An 18,167-nucleotide genomic window follows, 5' to 3' on the forward strand; every position below is an offset into this window, starting at 1 on the left:
ATGCCGAACCATGGATTAATTCACACAGAGCTTACGTGCAGCGGCTATCGATCTGTACTGCCAGATCGATAGCCTTCAACTTAAAAACGGCATCATATGAACTTCTTCATGTGATTCCCGTGATGAGGGAGTATGAGTTTGAAAACATTTCTCTGTCGTGCCTGCTGCTAGCATGTGCTTGTTCTAAATGAAAATCAGCACTTTCTTCTTTGATTTCCAATTTTGACTCCCAATGATTCACTTCCTGCTTTTTGGATTTTGTGGATGTGCATTGGGAGTGATTGTAAATTACTGCAGTTTTGACATGTAATTTTCATTTGTCACACAGATGAAAGGAATCCTGGCTCAGTATACTATGATAAGGATTCCAATACTCTGGCTGTCTGTTGTAAGGTATGTTTACATTTATTGTACTTCTACTGCTTTATTTGTTGTCTAACTATCCTAAAGTCACATCTTGAAAATATTTCTGTTCTGTGAATTATGAATCTTCTTATATTCATATTGTAGCAGAAAAATTAAAGATTGTGACTTTACTGATGAACAGACAGGATTTATTGGAATTAAACCATGAGTTTCACAGTAAGAGCTGCATGCACAAACACACAAAATAAGACAGTGTAAGCTACAAACCACGCTATTACAACCGTAACGTTTGAAAACTAATAATAACGTTCATCACTAAAGATATCAAGGGATTCAAAAACTATACCTAATCTGATTACAGTAAAGCAAATTCACAATTCCAACCAATCAATATTAGAAATATCTTTGTTTACCAAATAAACATACCTTGTGCCTCTATCAAGGGGGCCTCTAATAACAAGATACATTTTTATAACACTGTTGTAACTTGTCTTCCGTTCCTTCTGTTGCCAAGCTGCCGATCCAAAACATAAACAGCGGAAGCTCTCTCATCAAAATAAAAGCATCAAATCAAAAACCGGAAGTCAACCATATACTACACAAAACAAAACGAAATAAAGACAATAAGCGCCAAAAGGGAATATAACAAATAAAGGAGCTTAACCTGGGGTTGTTTACACATATGTTTGGTAATTGTTTCCAGATGATTCTTAAGTGTCCCAAAAAACAATATAATGTCAACCAAAAATTCAGAAAAAAGGGTGCAACAATTATTAAACAGATTTCAATGTTGATTAATTTACTTAGATAAACATTTGCTAACCTTTTTTGTTTGTTTGGGGTAGAACAATTTATTATACTTAAGTTAGAATAAATGCAACAAAACGTTTCTTTTTTTGACTTGGATTGTTTAATACAGGGGTGTCAAACTCAATTTCACCAAGGGCCACTTCAGCATATTGGCCACCCTCAATGGGCCACATTGACGGTATAAATCAGGAATGCCCAAGTGCAGTCCTCCAGACGGCAACTTTTAGATGTGTCCCTGCTAAAACATACCCCAGACAAAAAGTTGACTTCCCTCATTAGCAGCAACTCAGTTCTGTAGAGGCCTATGAATGAGTCAATGATCCAGGTGTGTTAGAGAAGGAACGCATCTAAAGTTGCAGAGTGATAGGTCTGGAAAACTAGACTTGGGCAACCCTAGCATAAATGTATGAAAATGCAATGTTAAAAATAAATTAAACACCACCTCATATTGTTAAATAACTGATTTTATGTATTCAAGTTTTAAATATTACATTTGAGTTTGCATGGATGTAAAATTACTGCTCAGTTTAAAAATTACAATATTTTTAAACTGAGCAGTTTAAACATATGCTCAGTATTTTTAAACTTCTCAGCTAAACTTCGCTCTTTAGCTTGTTAGCTTGTCGATGTTTCAGTTTTATTCGCTGGGAAAATTAATCTTTGTCTGCTTTGAAGATAAGCAGGCAAATAATAAAAAACAAGTTTTGATATTAACTCTCAACGTCATTCACAAAACTTTTTCGTTATTTATTACACAACGAACATGCATTTCACATAAGAACAAAACAATGAGGTGATGTTGCCTGTCCTTGAACACAAAGCTGATCCCTCTTCACCCTGTCACCAACTCACACACATCCTCATTGTGTTCTGTAAATAAACACAAAACAAAACACAAGCAAAATCAATAAACTATATGCATATTACAGTATACTGAGTTTTGGTTTTACATTCATTCTATTTAAATTTAGTTTGTTTGTGCTTACCAATGTTTTCTGGCCGGATGTCTGGCACCGTTTTCCCCTGGTCAGTTCGTCGATGTCTGGTTTTAGTTCTATTCTGTGGCAATCCGCAAAACGGCGTGTAGGTTTTCGTCAGTAATGCGCGATCTGTGCTTGGTCTTGTTAAAATTCATTATTGAAAACATCCGTTCGCACAGATAGGTGCTTCCAAACATGGACAAAACACGAGCTGCATGGAGTCGAAGCTGTGGCATCAAATCAGGGGGCAGTAGACGGTAAAAGTCCTCGATTGAAACATCACGGGACTTCGCTCTTTAGCTTGTTAGCTTGTCGATGTTTCAGTTTTATTCGCTGGGAAAATTAATAATCAGCTTGAGGTGACTCTGCTGCACTCTAGTGGCGAGAAGCCGTAATGTTGGTTGGTAAGAATCAGAAGGCATTATGGGAGATGTAGTTTGTAGTCAATTCGTGCTCAAAACCTATTTTTAAGTCAATCAATGGGGCTGTAAAACGGTGGTGGGGGGAGAGGGCCACATAAAATGACGTAGCGGGCCACATGTGGCCCGCGGGCCTTGAGTTTGACACATGTGGTTTAATACAACATGGCAGTTAAATAAATATTAGTAATCTTAGTGTTCCCAATACCTTCTGAGCAAGTTTGGCATTGTTGTTTTCAGTATGATTTTTTCCCTGTCCTTTGCAGTCACAAAGGATTTCTCTTCTCTGTGGATGAAAATCTTCACTTTTTTGTTAAGGTTTGCTTCATTTTATATAGATAAGAATGTAACGATTCCTCAAATGACTTGAGTACTGCGATTCTAAAATACCTCGAGGCAAATTATCTGCCTTGAAGCTTTGTTCATTTATATTTTACTATTTTCCGTAAAGTAAATGAACAGCTTGTTCCAGCCGGGTGACTATTAATGTTGTGCAACACTTTCACTTCCGCCTATGAGTTGTTGACAATTGCTCATTTCTAGCAGAAATAACATTCAATTTTCAAATTCAGTCTGGGGGAATTTCATTGATTGATGATAATGTCCGGGTTTTTATTGGTTTTCTGGGGACCAATAGGCATCTTTAAAATAACTGATGCCATGCATGGAATACACCAGCCTTTCTCCTCCTAGTGCTGCTGCCTAGTGCCTGGTTCAGAGCAAATGGCGGTGAAGTGCGCAGCAAGTGTATGCATACAGGTGGAGTGGATAGACGGAACATAACGGGCTGCTGTAGCTGATGCTGAATTTAACTGTAGTTTTATGAACGAACCAGGAAATAAATTTACTACCTTTCTGTTCGCAATAAATGGGTGATGGAGCGCCCCCTGGCGGTACATATCTGGCAGATGTGTTTCTCTATGTGGGTGCCAAATACAGTCGCTAACATGTACACAAAAGCTATAAATGGCTGGGCAAATGAGAGTTCATCTATTAAATTGACTGAGGATGAACGCATAAACTAAAAGCTGTATAGCATAAATTTTTTTAGAAGAAGAGTATTTAAAGTCTGCTGCTTTATTATTAAATTGATTATAAATTGAGATTTTTGCATAATTTTTGTCCAGTTTAACTTAAAGAGTGAGCTATTATTATTAATTTTCTAAACTACAGAAAAGGGTGCACAAATATGAAATATTGGGCAGATATTGATATCTGACATTAATCTTGTTGTTATGCCAGTATTTACCAATATTTTATTTCATCACATTTTTTATTTGATTACTCGATTATGGAATAATCGATAGATTACTCGATTACTAAAGTAATTGTTGACAACAGCCCTAACTCACCTAAAGTTTGGTGAGGATTTACTGTAGGCTTAGGATCACTTAATGTTCGCTTATCAGTAGGGGTGCACCGATTGCAGTTTTCTGCTGATTGCCAATTACTGAACCTGCCTATTCCGATTTTGGCCGATACCAATTTCTTTTGTCTGAAATGTTGGTCAATATAGCAAGAAAGTTGTTGAGTTGGCAACAGTGGGGTCACTATTGTTAATTGTAAACGTGCAGACATGACTTGGTGGCCTGGTCTGTCAGTCAAACCTTTCTCACCAGAAAGTAAAAGATGACAGAGGTTGATTCTGAGACCTTGGCCAAGCTAGGTTAAGATCTGTGGATAAGATTGGTTTCATATGTAAAAATCGGCCGATCACCGATCTCCCAAAATTAAGGAAATTGACACCGATAAATCGACTGACCGGTAAATCGGCTGACCGATAAATTGGTGCACCCCTAGTTATCAGTGCTTAGTGGATATGGTTTTAATCTTGCATTATATTAGGGCTGTTGTAGACAAATATTTTAGTAATCGAGTAATCTATCGATTATTCTTACGATTAATTGAGTAATCAGATTTTTAAAAAATTAAAAAAATAAAATATTGGTAAATCTGGCATAACATCGGTGTTACTATCGGATATCAATATCAGTCCAATATTTCATATTTGAGCTTCCTTAACAGTTAATTTTTGTAGTTTAGGAAACTAACCTGTAACAATGATAGCTCACTTTCTAAGTTAACCTGAAGAAAAGTTATACAAAGATCTGAAATTATATTCAATTTAATAATAAAGAGGCAGGCTCACAAATATGCTTATAAAAAATCTCTGTAGAGCTTTGGAACGTGACATCACTGCTCTAGGCGTAGGGATATGAGCGCCATCTTGTATGGCCATAAACATAACCGAGAAAACGACTGTCACACAGATATTTTGAATTTTTCAATCTAAGTTACTTAAAATTATTTAGCAATGGTTCGAACTTGCTGCGTTATTGGATGTAATGTCCGATCACACGACCGAAACGGTTAAAAGATGGAAAACGGACTTTCGTTTCACTGTTTTCCTGCCTGTAAACAAGGCGAGGAACAACGCTAAGCTATCGGAGCTAACGAAAAGGAGACGAATGTCCCAGGTATCAGTGGTGAGACCTCCTGATATTACGTTCTCCAACTTCCCAAGATATCTACGAGTTTGCTCCAGACATGTCCATTCAGGTGAGTGTCTAAATTCGCTTTGTTGGTGTTGTGTCATAATGTTTTGCTATGATTTTGTCCTGGTGTACTCATGCTCAGTTACGTTGAGTTCATTTAAGTGGGTCAACCTTGTTTAGGTCGGGCTTATATTTTTTATGTAGCATAGTCCGAGTTTTGTCAGTGAACATCGAGGTTATTCCATTATTGTGAAGTGAACTATTTTTCTAGTGTCATCAAATTTACAGTATTAATACTGATGTATGTTCTGATAGTTCTGTTATTTCCTCTTCAAGGCAAACCGACGTATGAAATGGATTAGCTCAATCCAGACTGAATCTGGGTCACTGCGAGGTAAATGCCACAACATCGGACCGACATGTGTAACGCTAATTGAAGCTAGGCGCCTGACTACGGCCAATAATGGTGATATGGCAATCAGAAGGATTCGACTGAGGAGCCCGTGTGTGAATAAACACCATCAGACAGAAAGTAAAGTTAAGTTATTGTATTTGCATGTATATTTTTCCATATATTTAGGAAGGTATTGAATAATAATAATAATAATAATAATACTATTCTCTTATAAATATAAACAATAAACACAACAAGAAAAACAACAACAAACAAATAAATAAACCCTGATGACACCCAAGAGTTTTTCTCTCTCTCATTCAAGTCCGTGCTTTTTGTTGGTAAGGTGATTAATGGTTCACCAAACAATAGTCCAACTGGTTTTAGTCCATAATCCAAGGGAAGCAAAAGGAGGGAGGAGGGGAAAAAAAAAATAATGGTCCGGGAAAAATGAGGTAGTTCGGTTCAGTTACATCCTACCGCAAAGCTGCGGTGATCCGGTGGTAGCTCGCCATCCTGACGTGGAAACAGGGGGGGGGGGGGGGGGGGGAACCTGACCTAAACGAGGTCATACATAAAACAAAAATTAGCATTTAACCTGAGTTAACCTGCTATCCAACAACTAAACATTCAGAAAAATGCATAGCTATATTCCAAATAATATTTGTCAGGAATAATTCAAATAAGTTTAAAGTTAATCACATTAATATTACAGATCAAGTAAAGTCAGACAAGATATCAAAGTAAAGTGAAGTAAGATATCAAAGTAAAGTCAAGTAAGATATCAAAGTAAAGTGCACTTTTAAGTTCTATCCAAGTTTAATTGACACTAAAGTTAATTAAACTTAATTTACTTAAATACTATTTCAATAAACATTGAATTGGTATCTGGTTTTGTTGCGCAACTACGGAGCAACCAACCAACTGCAGAGTTCTGTTGGCCGTTCACAAAATCAAATGAAAAATAACTAACAATAACCCTAAAAGACAAAATCAAAGGGCTTATTTAACGCTTTAAGGGAATATCTTTAATTCGGCCACATAATCAACAGAAAAAGAATGATTTTTAGTCTACAAAACCATTTTAAAACGCCAATACATAAATCGCAAGTGGGCGTGTCGCCACCAAGTTTCTACTTTAAAAAAAAAACGAAAGACATAGGATCAACACCTCACCGTCGAGTAGTTGTCATAACACACCCAATGTGGTGCTTCGGCTGTGTTAATCTGAGTCGATTTAGCAATGTTCTTGCAGCGATTTGGGAAAACGCCAACACACGCAGCCAGCCACAGCGACAGCAGCAACCGTCATGAAGAGGACCCGAGCTCACCCCCAACCCGGAACTTAAAGTGTGCTGCTTGACCCGCCAAAATAAAATACGTTCTGATTATTTTGTGCAGGTTACACATGCACGTAGATTAAAGAGGCGACATAGCAGGACCATGGTGGATCAACAAGTTACAGAGACTGTTTTCATTATTTATCCCAGAAGAAGTAAATAATTCTATAGGCTATAGAAGAGGAGGAAGTTGGAGAGGCTGAGGAGGAAACCCCAGGAGAGGAGCTCAGCAAGGCTGCACACTCTGAAGTTGAAATATGTGTTCAGTTGGAAGTGGCTATTTTCTCTCATTTCATAATTTTATGTGGTAAACATTGATGAAACGTTTGATTCAAGCACTTCAAGTTGCATGGAAACAGGTGATGAAATTAATCACATTTCAAGTAAAAATGTGATATCTAAAATGTTTCAAGTATGTAATGAAAGATTATATTTTAAATAAACATTTTATCTGATTAAAGTAAACAGTTATATTTAATTTTGCAGTAAACATTTAATGTAACAAGCAAACCAGATCAAAGAGTGTAATGAAACAGTTCAGAGTAAACAATGAAGGTGAAAAGTAAATGTTATGAAAAGATCACACTTTAAGTAAATATTTGTTGTATTCAACATATTTCAGGTAAGAAGTGAACATGTAATAAAATAGATCCTGTCCTAGAATTGTATGTAAATATGTAATCACATTTGTTACAGGTAACAAATGTGATAATCATCTAAGGTAATACATTTTATGAACATTTTTAAAAATATATTTTTTAAATATAAAATTAGTTAAATAAAAAAGGGGTCAAAGTGTAATAAAGATGATCTATACAGTCTAATAGAATAATTTCACACTGATTTTGAGTTAATGGGGCACAATTTGGAAGCTATTGAAGAAAACATATTATTTAATATTAAAATTATTTATCCATCCATTTTCTTACACCCTTGTCCCTAGTGGGGTCGGGAGGTGCTGGTGCCTCTCTCCAGCTAACGTTCCGGGCGAGCGGCAGGGTACACCCTGGACAGGTCACCAGTCTGTCACTTAAAATTTTAATAGAGGATAGTGTGCCTGGTGTTATACCATGAATTACCACTTCTTTGTATCAGTTGGTCACAAGGCATTTATTTACAGGAGTGTTTGGTTCGGAAATTTACGGTCCCAACATAACCCTCCGAGCGCTTGAGGAGGGAGCAGTTGAGAACAGCTGGCCGGAATTAGCGTTCATAAATCGGATCAACCTTGAGCTAAACGCTCCTTACTCTGCGGAGTGCGAATATCCAATATCAAACTTGAAACTACTTCACTGTGGTCGGTAGCACAATGAAAACACCGGAAAAAGTTTGTTTTGGTATGTGGCCATACAAGATGGCGCCCAGCGACGTAAACGTCACACACAGTGACGTCAGTTCCAAAGCTCTATACTCTAGCTTTTAGTTGATGTATTCGCCTTCAGTGAGTTTAATAGATGAACTCTCACCTTGCCCATACCTGTCAAGCTTTGGGTTTGAGAAATGTTGCCTGGAGTTGGGGGGGCTTGAGGTGGTGGGGGCGGGGAGCAGGTGAACATAAGATGGGGGTGGAAATACAAACGAACAAACCTAGTGTGTTTGTCAGGGGGTAGAGGGGACACGACCGGTAGACCATGGGAGGAAAGTAAGAAGGGTGGGAGGAGCAATACGGGATATTTACGGCACCTTCATTCATCACACTCAGAAACTCATCTACCAACCATGTACCGCCATGATGATTTCCGCCACCCGTTTGTTCAGACCGGGATGATATGAAATTTATTGTGCGGTTCGTTCGTAAAGCTACACTTACGCTATAACCATCAACTACTCAGCCGCCCACCGTGTTTAGTCCATCCGCTCATCTGTATAAATACTTCTGCAGCACTCTTCACGTCGTTCGCTTTCAACCAGCAGCTCCTGGAGAAAAAAGGCTGCCTTGGCCGTTATGCCTCTAACACTTAGCTTTTGTCAACAACTCAGTGGCAACTCAGCTACTTGTAAATTCGGAAGCAGATTGGATGATGTATCATGGAGATATAGCTGTATCTTCATGATACAGTTGATACACCTTCCTGTTTTATGGTGAATTGTCAGATTTGAGGCTTGGCCATGCCTACATGCTTTGATCCAGGACAATAATTTTGATAACTATTGCTAGTGCTGAGTGATTGTGAAGCCTGCATCTCAAAAGTTGTAGGAGTTTGTTCAGATACAACATGTGTAAAAGACACAAACTTGTGACTTTGATCTAAAACGGCTGACTTCCTGTTGGGTTTGGATCATGGTTCCAAGAGACTTTTTTTGTAGGTACTCTCAAGATACACACACGTGTACCGCATTTCATGATTGCCAATCAAAACTTGGTTCGGGGCTGATTCTTTTAAAAAAAGATTTCTAGGCATCTTGTGGATGAATTAGGCCACGTCCACCAAGTTGGACTGCCTTCCTGTTGAGGGATGAACTAGAACCGATCATGGAGTTTGGTGCAGCTCGGCTGAAATGTATGGAACTTAGGCGAAACGTATGACAATAGCATGAAGCCGTATGTGACAACATATGACAACATAGGCTCGTATGAGTCATCCAGCCTGGATGACTCATGCCAAGAATTGATGGTACTTGGCCATTGGTGCGAAAAGTTATAGCGTTTCATTGACTTTGGTGAGTATGTCAATATCACAGATGAAGTTAAGTGGTTTTTGAATATGTTAAGGCCTCCAAAAGGCTGTGTAAAGTGACAGAAAAATAATTAAAGCTGCAAACAGCATTGGAGGCCTTCGCAGGTCAGCGCCACTCAAGCCTCATGGTGACCACTGGAGCTCAAGCAACACCACCCACTTGGTGTTGTTCAGTGTTCCCATGCAGTTCCTGCATCGGTTCACTAGGCAGGGCATAAGAATGTGTTCAGGACTGCTCCCTGATGATGCATAAAATATCCGGTGCAGATGGGATAATGTATTGGGGAGAAATAGCCATAGGGAACGCAGTGGAGTCAAATCACAATTTAATCCTATTAATCTCTTTAGAGGTTAACAGAGGTCAATCAAATCAAGTTTGGTGCAAATCAGATGATACATGTGATTTCGAACCAACCGTATGAAAATGGCGAGAGACTGGAATTAACCATTCAACCATGCCCACATGCTCCAGTCAGCAGGCAGTGTTGAGAAAAGGTTTTTACCATCATATTGTTCTATGTCATTAAACATAGGTTTAAATATGTATGAATCATAGAGTAAAAGAAAGAAAACCAGAAGGAAAAGTCTTGACTTTCTGTTCAAAGGGGTCGTTGCTAGGGTGATGTCACCAGTTGACCATGTGAATGTGATGAGCAAAGAAAGTTTGATGCAGCTGGGAGCTTGTGTGTGGCAAATGGTTTCATGGCAAATGGTCAGATTTCAGGCTTGATATGCCCACATGCTTTGATGTAGGGAAACCATTTTGATAACTCTTGATCTTCAATGCCTCAAGACTGAGTGATTGGACTTCCGGGTGGAATGCGTGAGGAGTAGACGCACGCTTGGACTGCTGCTGCCTTTGTGCTTTCTATACTTCCTTGAAACCCCATCTCCTTTGTAAAGATGAAAGTATTTTATATTTTTTGTAGTTAATATTTATCGTAGACTTGCTTTGTCATGTCCAAGGTCAAAGGAAAATCCTCTGAACGAGAAAAAGACGCCCCACCGACTACTGCTAGCATAACAATCGTGGACATTAGCTTGCTCTTTAGCAATCATAAAGAGGCCCTCTCTGCGGAGTTCAGGTTGTCTTTTGAGTCTCTGAACTCCACACTGGACAGCATCAACTCTACTTTGACAGATCACTGTCAGCGTATTTGCTCTTTGGATGATAAAGCAACTGCTTCTGATGCGCGCTTGCTGCAGGTGGAGAAGGTGTGTGCTAATCTTCAAAAAGAAAATGAGATGCTGAGAGCTAAAGTGGTGGATCTGGAGGGGTGCAACAGGCGCCAAAGCATTCGCATTGTCGGCTTACCAGAAGATATAGAAGGTTCCCGGCCCTCCTCTTTTTTTTCTCAGCTTTTGACTGAAGTCTTTGGTCAAGACACGCTCCCTTGCCCTCCTGAAATAGATCGAGAGCACCGCACCCTCACCCCCAAGCCCGTTTTGGTTTTTCTTCCCTTTTTTTGTATGTGTGTTTTGTTGGTCTCCCTTATCTGCATGTATTGGTGCTACTCATAGCACCAATACATGCTATGTATTGGTGAACCACAATACATAGCCAGGTTCTGACCCATGCCAGAACCCTAACCCTAAAATTCTTCTCACTTCCTGATCTAAATAATAGCCAACTCATTCTTGGGGGTGACTTTATCTGCTGCCCTGACCCTTTACTTGACCGTTCCTCAAGCAAGTCATATTCAGTCTCTAAGTCTTCCAAAGTTTATGCAACAGCATGCAGTCTCCGACGTTTGGCGTTATTTCAACCCTAACGCCAGAAAATTTTCCTTTTTCTCCCCAGTGCATTCTACTTTTTCTACAATTGACTTCTTTCTTCTGGATAACAAACTGCTCTCCTCCAGTTAAGGTCATGTTGCTATAATCCCATCATAATCTCAGACCATTCTCCTGTCATCTTGGATCTCTCTCTCCCAGGCAGGCCTGCTTCACGGCCTCCGTGGCGTTTTGAGTTTTACTCAATGTTCCTGTTTTTGTCAAAACTATGAATGACCGTTTAGAGGAGTAACATTGTCTCCTCTAATGTTACTGCAGATGTATCTGCTGCAACAATTTGGGAGACATGTAAGGCATATTTACGGGGGGAGATAACATCTTACTCAGCATATCTTAGAAAAACAACCACACATAAAAGTCTTACCCTATCTAGTGCTATATCTGACCTACAAAAAAATTTGCAGAGTCCCCTGCTCCAGACCTTATAAAAAGTTTGTTGATAAAAAAAAGGCTGAATTTGACACTCTGGCCTCTGATGCAGCTGCAGCACTATTATTAAAAACCCGTTATAGTTATTATGAGTTTGGTAACAAGCCCAGCAAAATTCTTGCTCATCAGATCCGGCAGAGAGCTTCAAACTAGCACATTGCTGAAATTAACATCTCCAATGGGACTTCTATTAATCCACAAATTATCAACAATCAGTTTAGAGACTTCTATTCTGCTTTATACACCTCAGAGTGCTCACCCGATCAAGCTCATTATGAAAGTTTCTTTGATAGTTTTACTATCCCTACAATTGATCCAGAAACAGCCTCTGATTTAGACAAGCCCTTTATGCTCGCTGAGGTCAAGCTATATTATCAATGCAGAGTGGAAAATGCCCTGGACCTGATGACTTTCCATCAGAATTCTAGAAGATCTTTTCAGACAAACCATCTCCCCTACTGCTTAACATGCTTAAAGAAGCATATGATTTTGGTGTTCTCCTTCTCACAATGTGACAAGCTACTAGATCCCTTATCCTAAATAAAGATAAAGATCCACGAGTCTGCAACAACTACTGGCCAATTTCATTGCTCTGTACAGATGTCAAGATTTTGGCAAAGATGTTGGCAAAACGTCTGGAGGTAATCATGACCAAAATCATCAACCCTGACCAGACGGGCTTCATTAAAAACAGACACTCCTTTCATAATATTAGGCGGTTGCTAAATATAATATATCCACCTACATCAGCTGATACCCCAGAAGTGATTATCTCGATGGATGCCAAAAAGGCTTTTGACTGAGTAGCATGGTCCTATTTGTTTTACACCTTACAACGTTTTGGTTTTGGCTATTCCTTTTTTTCTTGGATCAAACTGTTATATACTTTTTCATTAGCCAGTGTTCGCACAAATAATGACCACTCAGAATATTTTCATCTAGACCGTGGAACTCGCCAAGGCTGCCCACTCTCCCCTTTTCTGTTTGCAATTGCTATAGAGCCTTTAGCTGCAGCCCTTAGATCCAGTTCCATGCACGAACTACATCACAAGAGGTGGTCTAGACACTAGTGTGCCGTGAGTGATCGTCAGGTGTGCCATGGAAATGATCCAATTTCACCTAATTGGTCTAAAAAGATTTTTTTGAAAACAAATGAATTATCTGCAAATAATATGCCATTTTCGAGTGTCTGTGCTGTAGTAGAATAGAATAGAATTCAACTTTATTGTCATTGCACTGTCACAAGTACAAGCAACGAGATGTAGTTTGCATCTATCCAGAAGTGCTCTACGAGATATAAATATTTATTTACAGGTGTACAAGACTATGTATGTATGGACTATAAGGGGTTATAGCAAAAGATATAGATATTGTTTATAAATATAAATATAAATATGGGAGCTATATGCACAGATTATACAGAATATACAAGAATGTTAGAAAATGGATTATATATGTATATGTGTATTATATATGTACTGTATATCATATAATACAAGATAAATAATGGCAGATAAAATTTACAGATTGTATGTGTGTGTGAAGAAAACAGTCCGTGATTTGTGTGTGTGTGAGGATAGTCCATTTGTTATTGTTGTATGAGAGGATAGGGAGTACAGTCCTTATAGTTTGTTTTATGTCAGGAGGCGTTCAAAAGCATGACAGCTGTGGGAAAGAAGCTGTTCCGGTGCCTGGTGGTTCTGGTCCGTAGGCTTCTGTAACGCCTCCCAGAGGGCAGGAGGGAAAAGAGTGTGTGTGCTGGGTGAGTGGAGTCCTTTGTGATTTTCCCGGCCCTTTTCAAACACCGCTTCCTGTGGATGTCCTTGATGGCAGGGAGCGGTGCCCCGGCGATATACTGGGCAGTTTTCACCACCCTCTGCAGCGCCTGCCGGTCGGAGACAGAGCAGTTCCCGTACCAAGCTGTAATACAGTTGGTGAGGATGCTCTCAATGGTGCAGCGGTAGAAGTTCGTGAGGATCTCTGAGGACAGGTGGTTCTTCCTCAGGGTCCTCATGAAGAAGAGGCGCTGATGCGCCTTCTTAATGAGTTTGGCGTAGCTGGTCATCCAAGTCAGGTCCTCGGAGATGTGGACTCCCAGGAACTTAAAGGTGTCCACACGCTCCACCACTGTCCCCTTAATGTGGATGGGTGGATGTAGGTCAGCGTTCCTCCTGAAGTCCACGATAAGCTCCTTGGTCTTCTCGGTGTTCAGCTGCAGGTTGTTTTTGTCGCACCACTCAGCTAGACGGTCTACCTCCTCCCTGTAAGCGGCCTCGTCATTATCTCTGATGAGGCCGATCACCGTGGTGTCGTCTGCGAACAGATTATGCAACATTTTGGGATCCAGAGAATACCTCTTTTATCACCACTAAATTCTAATCCTATATTTCCACCTTCACTCATTGATAAGACTATTTCAGTGTGGAAAAGCCATGGGCTTTTTTCTGTGAAAGATCTATACCTTAATGGTACTTTTGCCTCATTTGCTCAATTATCTTCAAATTTTAACTACCGGCTATCCACTTTTTTTAGATTTCTACAAGTTAGAGACCGTATTCGTCATTGTTTCTCAAGTTTTCTCAAGTTCCCAATAATTCCTGCCCCCAATATGGTTGATCAACTGCTAGAAATTAGTCCCACTCCAAAGGGTACAATATCAAAAATATACTATCTCTTAATGTCCAATTTGACTCCTGGGCTTAGCCATCTTCAAGCTACTTGGTCTGATGATCTTAAAACAGAGATTGATAATGAAATGTGGCAATCTATTCAAGAACGCATTCACACCTCATCAGTTTGTGCCCGACATAGAATTGTTCAGTGTAAAGTCGTCCATAAAGTACACTGGTCCAAAAGCAAACTGGCTCGAATCTTTCCGGACATGGATTCAAGCTGTGTGAAGTGTGGTTTGGGCCCAGCCACTCTTGGCCATATGTTTTGGACCTGTTCCTCCCTATGCCAATTTTGAAAATCTGTTTTTATTTCACTTTCTGTAATCACCTCGACCACAGTATAGCCTTCTCCACTCACTGCTTTATTTGGGGTCCTCCCCGAAAACCAGTTACTGTCACCACATCATGCTGACCTTGTGGCCTTCCTCACGCTACTGGCTAGACGTATTATACTGATGCATTGGAAGAATCCTTTCCCACCCACACATTCTCAATGGATAAAAGATGCCCTTTTGTTCATGAAACTGGAAAAAATTAGGCATACTCTCAAAGGCTCTGAAATCACATTTTCAAGAATCTGGCCACCATTTCTGGACCATGTTATGTCTTTGACATTCGATGGGTCCCATGGGACCCCTTACGTCCCAGCTGTGATGTCATACACACTTTATCTAAGTCTAACAATTTTAGTAGCACATAATACATTAAGCCCTTTAGGTGGCCAGTTTTAGTTGTTTTCTGTCTAATTTATATTTTATTTACTTTTTGTTACCTCTGTTTGTTTATTTTTTTAGTTATCTACTTTTTATCCACGTACTTATGGAAATAAGTGCTGGGTTTTGTTTGTGTGTCTTTTTTTATTTTTCGTTCTTGTTTTGTCATTTATTAGTTTGTGCTTATTCTCTGAAATACTGTCTCAAGTATGACTTGAATGTCTATGTATGGTGCTCATTGTTTTGTAAAAAATCAGAAATAATAAAACAGAAAACAAAAAAGACGGAGTGATTATGAAGTCTGTATGTCAAAATCTGTAGGAGGAATTTGCTCAACAACGCCCCTCCAATGAAAATCCTTGCTCTTTAAAGCAAGTGAGACCAACTTATCTGTCTTCTGACACAAGATTGTCTTGATTAGGCCAAAGTAGTCAGAAATGGAGCTTTTCAAGTAAAAAAAAAAAAAGGCTACTTCCAGTTCTGTCGGGGCTGGGTTTAGAAGACATGCTGCGTTTCCCCCAGAAAACTTTCTAAGCCCGGTGGTCGGGGCACTGAGGCGGTCCACCAGGATTTTGTATTAAAAGATGTTAAGTTGACCAGTAACAAAAAATATTACTGGGTAATAATGTTATTGGAAGACATTGCCGACAATACTTACACCCACAATTATAGTTTTAAAAACAAGAAATAAAAAAAATACATAAATGAAATTAAATGACTCTACTTAAATTGTGTATATATATATATATATATATATATATACACTGCTCAAAAAAAATAAAGGGAACACTTAAACAACACAATATAACTCCAAGTAAATCAAACTTCTGTGAAATCAAACTGTCCACTTAGGAAGCAACACTGATTGACAATCAATTTCACCTGCTGTTGTGCAAATGGAAAAGACAACAGGTGGAAATTATTGGCAATTAGCAAGACACACTCAATAAAGGAGTGGTTCTGCAGTTGGGACCACAGACCACTTCTCAGTACCTATGCTGTCTGGCTGATGTTTTGGTCAGTTTTGAATGTTGGTGGTGCTTTCACACTCATGGTAGCATGAGACGGACTCCACAACCCACACAAGTGGCTCAGGTACTGCAGCTCATCCAGGTTGGCACATCAATGCGAGCTGTGGCAAGAAGATTTGCTGTGTCTGTCAGCGTAGTGTCCAGAGGCTGGAGGCGCTACCAGGAGACAGGCCAGTACACCAGGAGACGTGGAGGAGGCCGTAGGAGGGCAACAACCCAGCAGCAGGACCGCTACCTCCGCCTTTGTGCAAGAAGGAACAGGAAGAGCACTGCCAGAGCCCTGCAAAATGACCTCCAGCAGGCCACAAATGTGCATGTGTCTGCACAAACGGTTAGAAACCGACTCCATGAGGATGGTATGAGGGCCCGACGTCCACAGATGGGGGTTGTGCTCACAGCCCAACACCGTGCAGGACGCTTGGCATTTGCCAGAGAACACCAGGATTGGCAAATTTGCCACTGGCGCCTTGTGCTCTTCACAGATGAAAGCAGGTTCACACTGAGCACATGTGACAGACGTGACAGAGTCTGGAGACGCCGTGGAGAGCGGTCTGCTGCCTGCAACATCCTTCAGCATGACCGGTTTGGCAGTGGGTCAGTAATGGTGTGGGGTGGCATTTCTTTGGAGGGCCGCACAGCCCTCCATGTGCTCACCAGAGGTAGCCTGACTGCCATTAGGTACCGAGATGAGATCCTCAGACCCCTTGTGAGACCATATGCTGGTGCGGTTGGCCCTGGGTTCCTCCTAATGCAGGACAATGCTAGACCTCATGTGGCTGGAGTGTGTCAGCAGTTCCTGCAAGATGAAGGCATTGAAGCTATGGACTGGCCAGCCCGTTCCCCAGACCTGAATCCGATTGAGCACATCTGGGACAACATGTCTCGCTCCATCCACCAACGTCACGTTGCACCACAGACTGTCCAGGAGTTGGCGGATGCTTTAGTCCAGGTCTGGGAGGAGATCCCTCAGGAGACCATCCGCCACCTCATCAGGAGCATGCCCAGGCGTTGTAGGGAGGTCATACAGGCACGTGGGGGCCACACACAATACTGAGCCTCATTTTGACTTGTTTTAAGGACATTACATTAAAGTTGGATCAGCGTGTAGTGTTATTTCACTTTAATTTTGTGTGTGGCTCCAAATCTAGGCCTCCATTGGTTAATAAATTTGATTTCCATTGATGATTTTTGTGTGATTTTGTTGTCAGCACATTCAACTTTGTACAGAACAAAGTATTCAATGAGAATATTTCTTTCATTCAGATCTAGGATGTGTTATTTGAGTGTTCCCTTTATTTTTTTGAGCAGTGTATATAGTATTACTATATAAAACATGAATTTCATGACTCACTGTGTTGTGATGAATAAAACTATAGCTGTTTATAATTCAACATATATTTGTTTTATTTTTCAGGATGGTTGGGTGGCCTTTAGGACAGTTCTTCTGAACAAACGACTGACAGCAGCTGACTTCTATAATGGTTACTTGAATCAGACAGTCAAAAAGAACACTTCCAGTAAACCTGCTCAAGGGCAGTTTGTTAGTCAAAAAGGAAGAACAGAAGAGCTTCAGACAAATACTTGGAGAGGTCAAAAGAAACAATAAAGGAAGCAGTGACTTTTGAGGGGAGTGCTATCGCCACCTAGTTTAGACAGCACTCTGATACCACCCCAAGAAAAAAAACATTTTTATTCTGTGATTTGATATTTTTCTAAAATGTGAATGTGATATGTATTCTGAATGCAAAAATAATCTATAATAAAAAATTTATTGTGAATATGGTTATGAATTAACAAAATAAATAGTGGGAAATGGTGAGGAGCCTACCAGCTACTTTCATATTTTTTCGGTGGTAGAGCTGGATGATTGGTAATATAGGCAATGGGCAGAAAGACTAATTCTGTGAAGTTATTTATCCAATTTTGACTTTTTCTGATAAAAAGTTATCTAAAAACACATTCCTTGGCATCACTATGCAGGAGAACTAGCAGCTATTTTAACAACCTGCTGCAAACCAAAGAAGAGCATGGATTAGACAACATTCA

At 39.9% G+C, this 18,167-nt stretch overlaps 1 protein-coding gene and 1 long non-coding RNA gene across 3 annotated transcripts in view; one reads left to right on the forward strand and one right to left on the reverse strand.

Moving 5' to 3' along the window:
- The window catches only part of mtfmt (mitochondrial methionyl-tRNA formyltransferase), a 29,703-nt gene extending 11,760 nt beyond the window's left edge, over positions 1–17,943 (forward strand). For both annotated transcript variants that reach the window (XM_032560530.1, XM_032560531.1), the window contains 2 exons: positions 329–393; positions 17,536–17,943. In XM_032560530.1, the coding sequence (XP_032416421.1) occupies positions 329–393; positions 17,536–17,727 (257 nt within the window). In that variant the 3' untranslated portion in view covers positions 17,728–17,943. The remainder of the gene's footprint in view (positions 1–328; positions 394–17,535) is intronic.
- Positions 5,611–7,725, reverse strand: LOC116718519 (uncharacterized). Its single transcript, XR_004338942.1, has 2 exons — positions 6,641–7,725; positions 5,611–6,022 (listed from the first exon to the last, which is right to left on the reverse strand). It is a non-coding gene; the product is annotated as an uncharacterized LOC116718519 (long non-coding RNA).
- Positions 17,944–18,167: the final 224 nt, after the last annotated feature.

This window comes from Xiphophorus hellerii, chromosome 4 (assembly GCF_003331165.1).
Source record: "Xiphophorus hellerii strain 12219 chromosome 4, Xiphophorus_hellerii-4.1, whole genome shotgun sequence".
Lineage (NCBI taxonomy): Eukaryota > Metazoa > Chordata > Actinopteri > Cyprinodontiformes > Poeciliidae > Xiphophorus > Xiphophorus hellerii.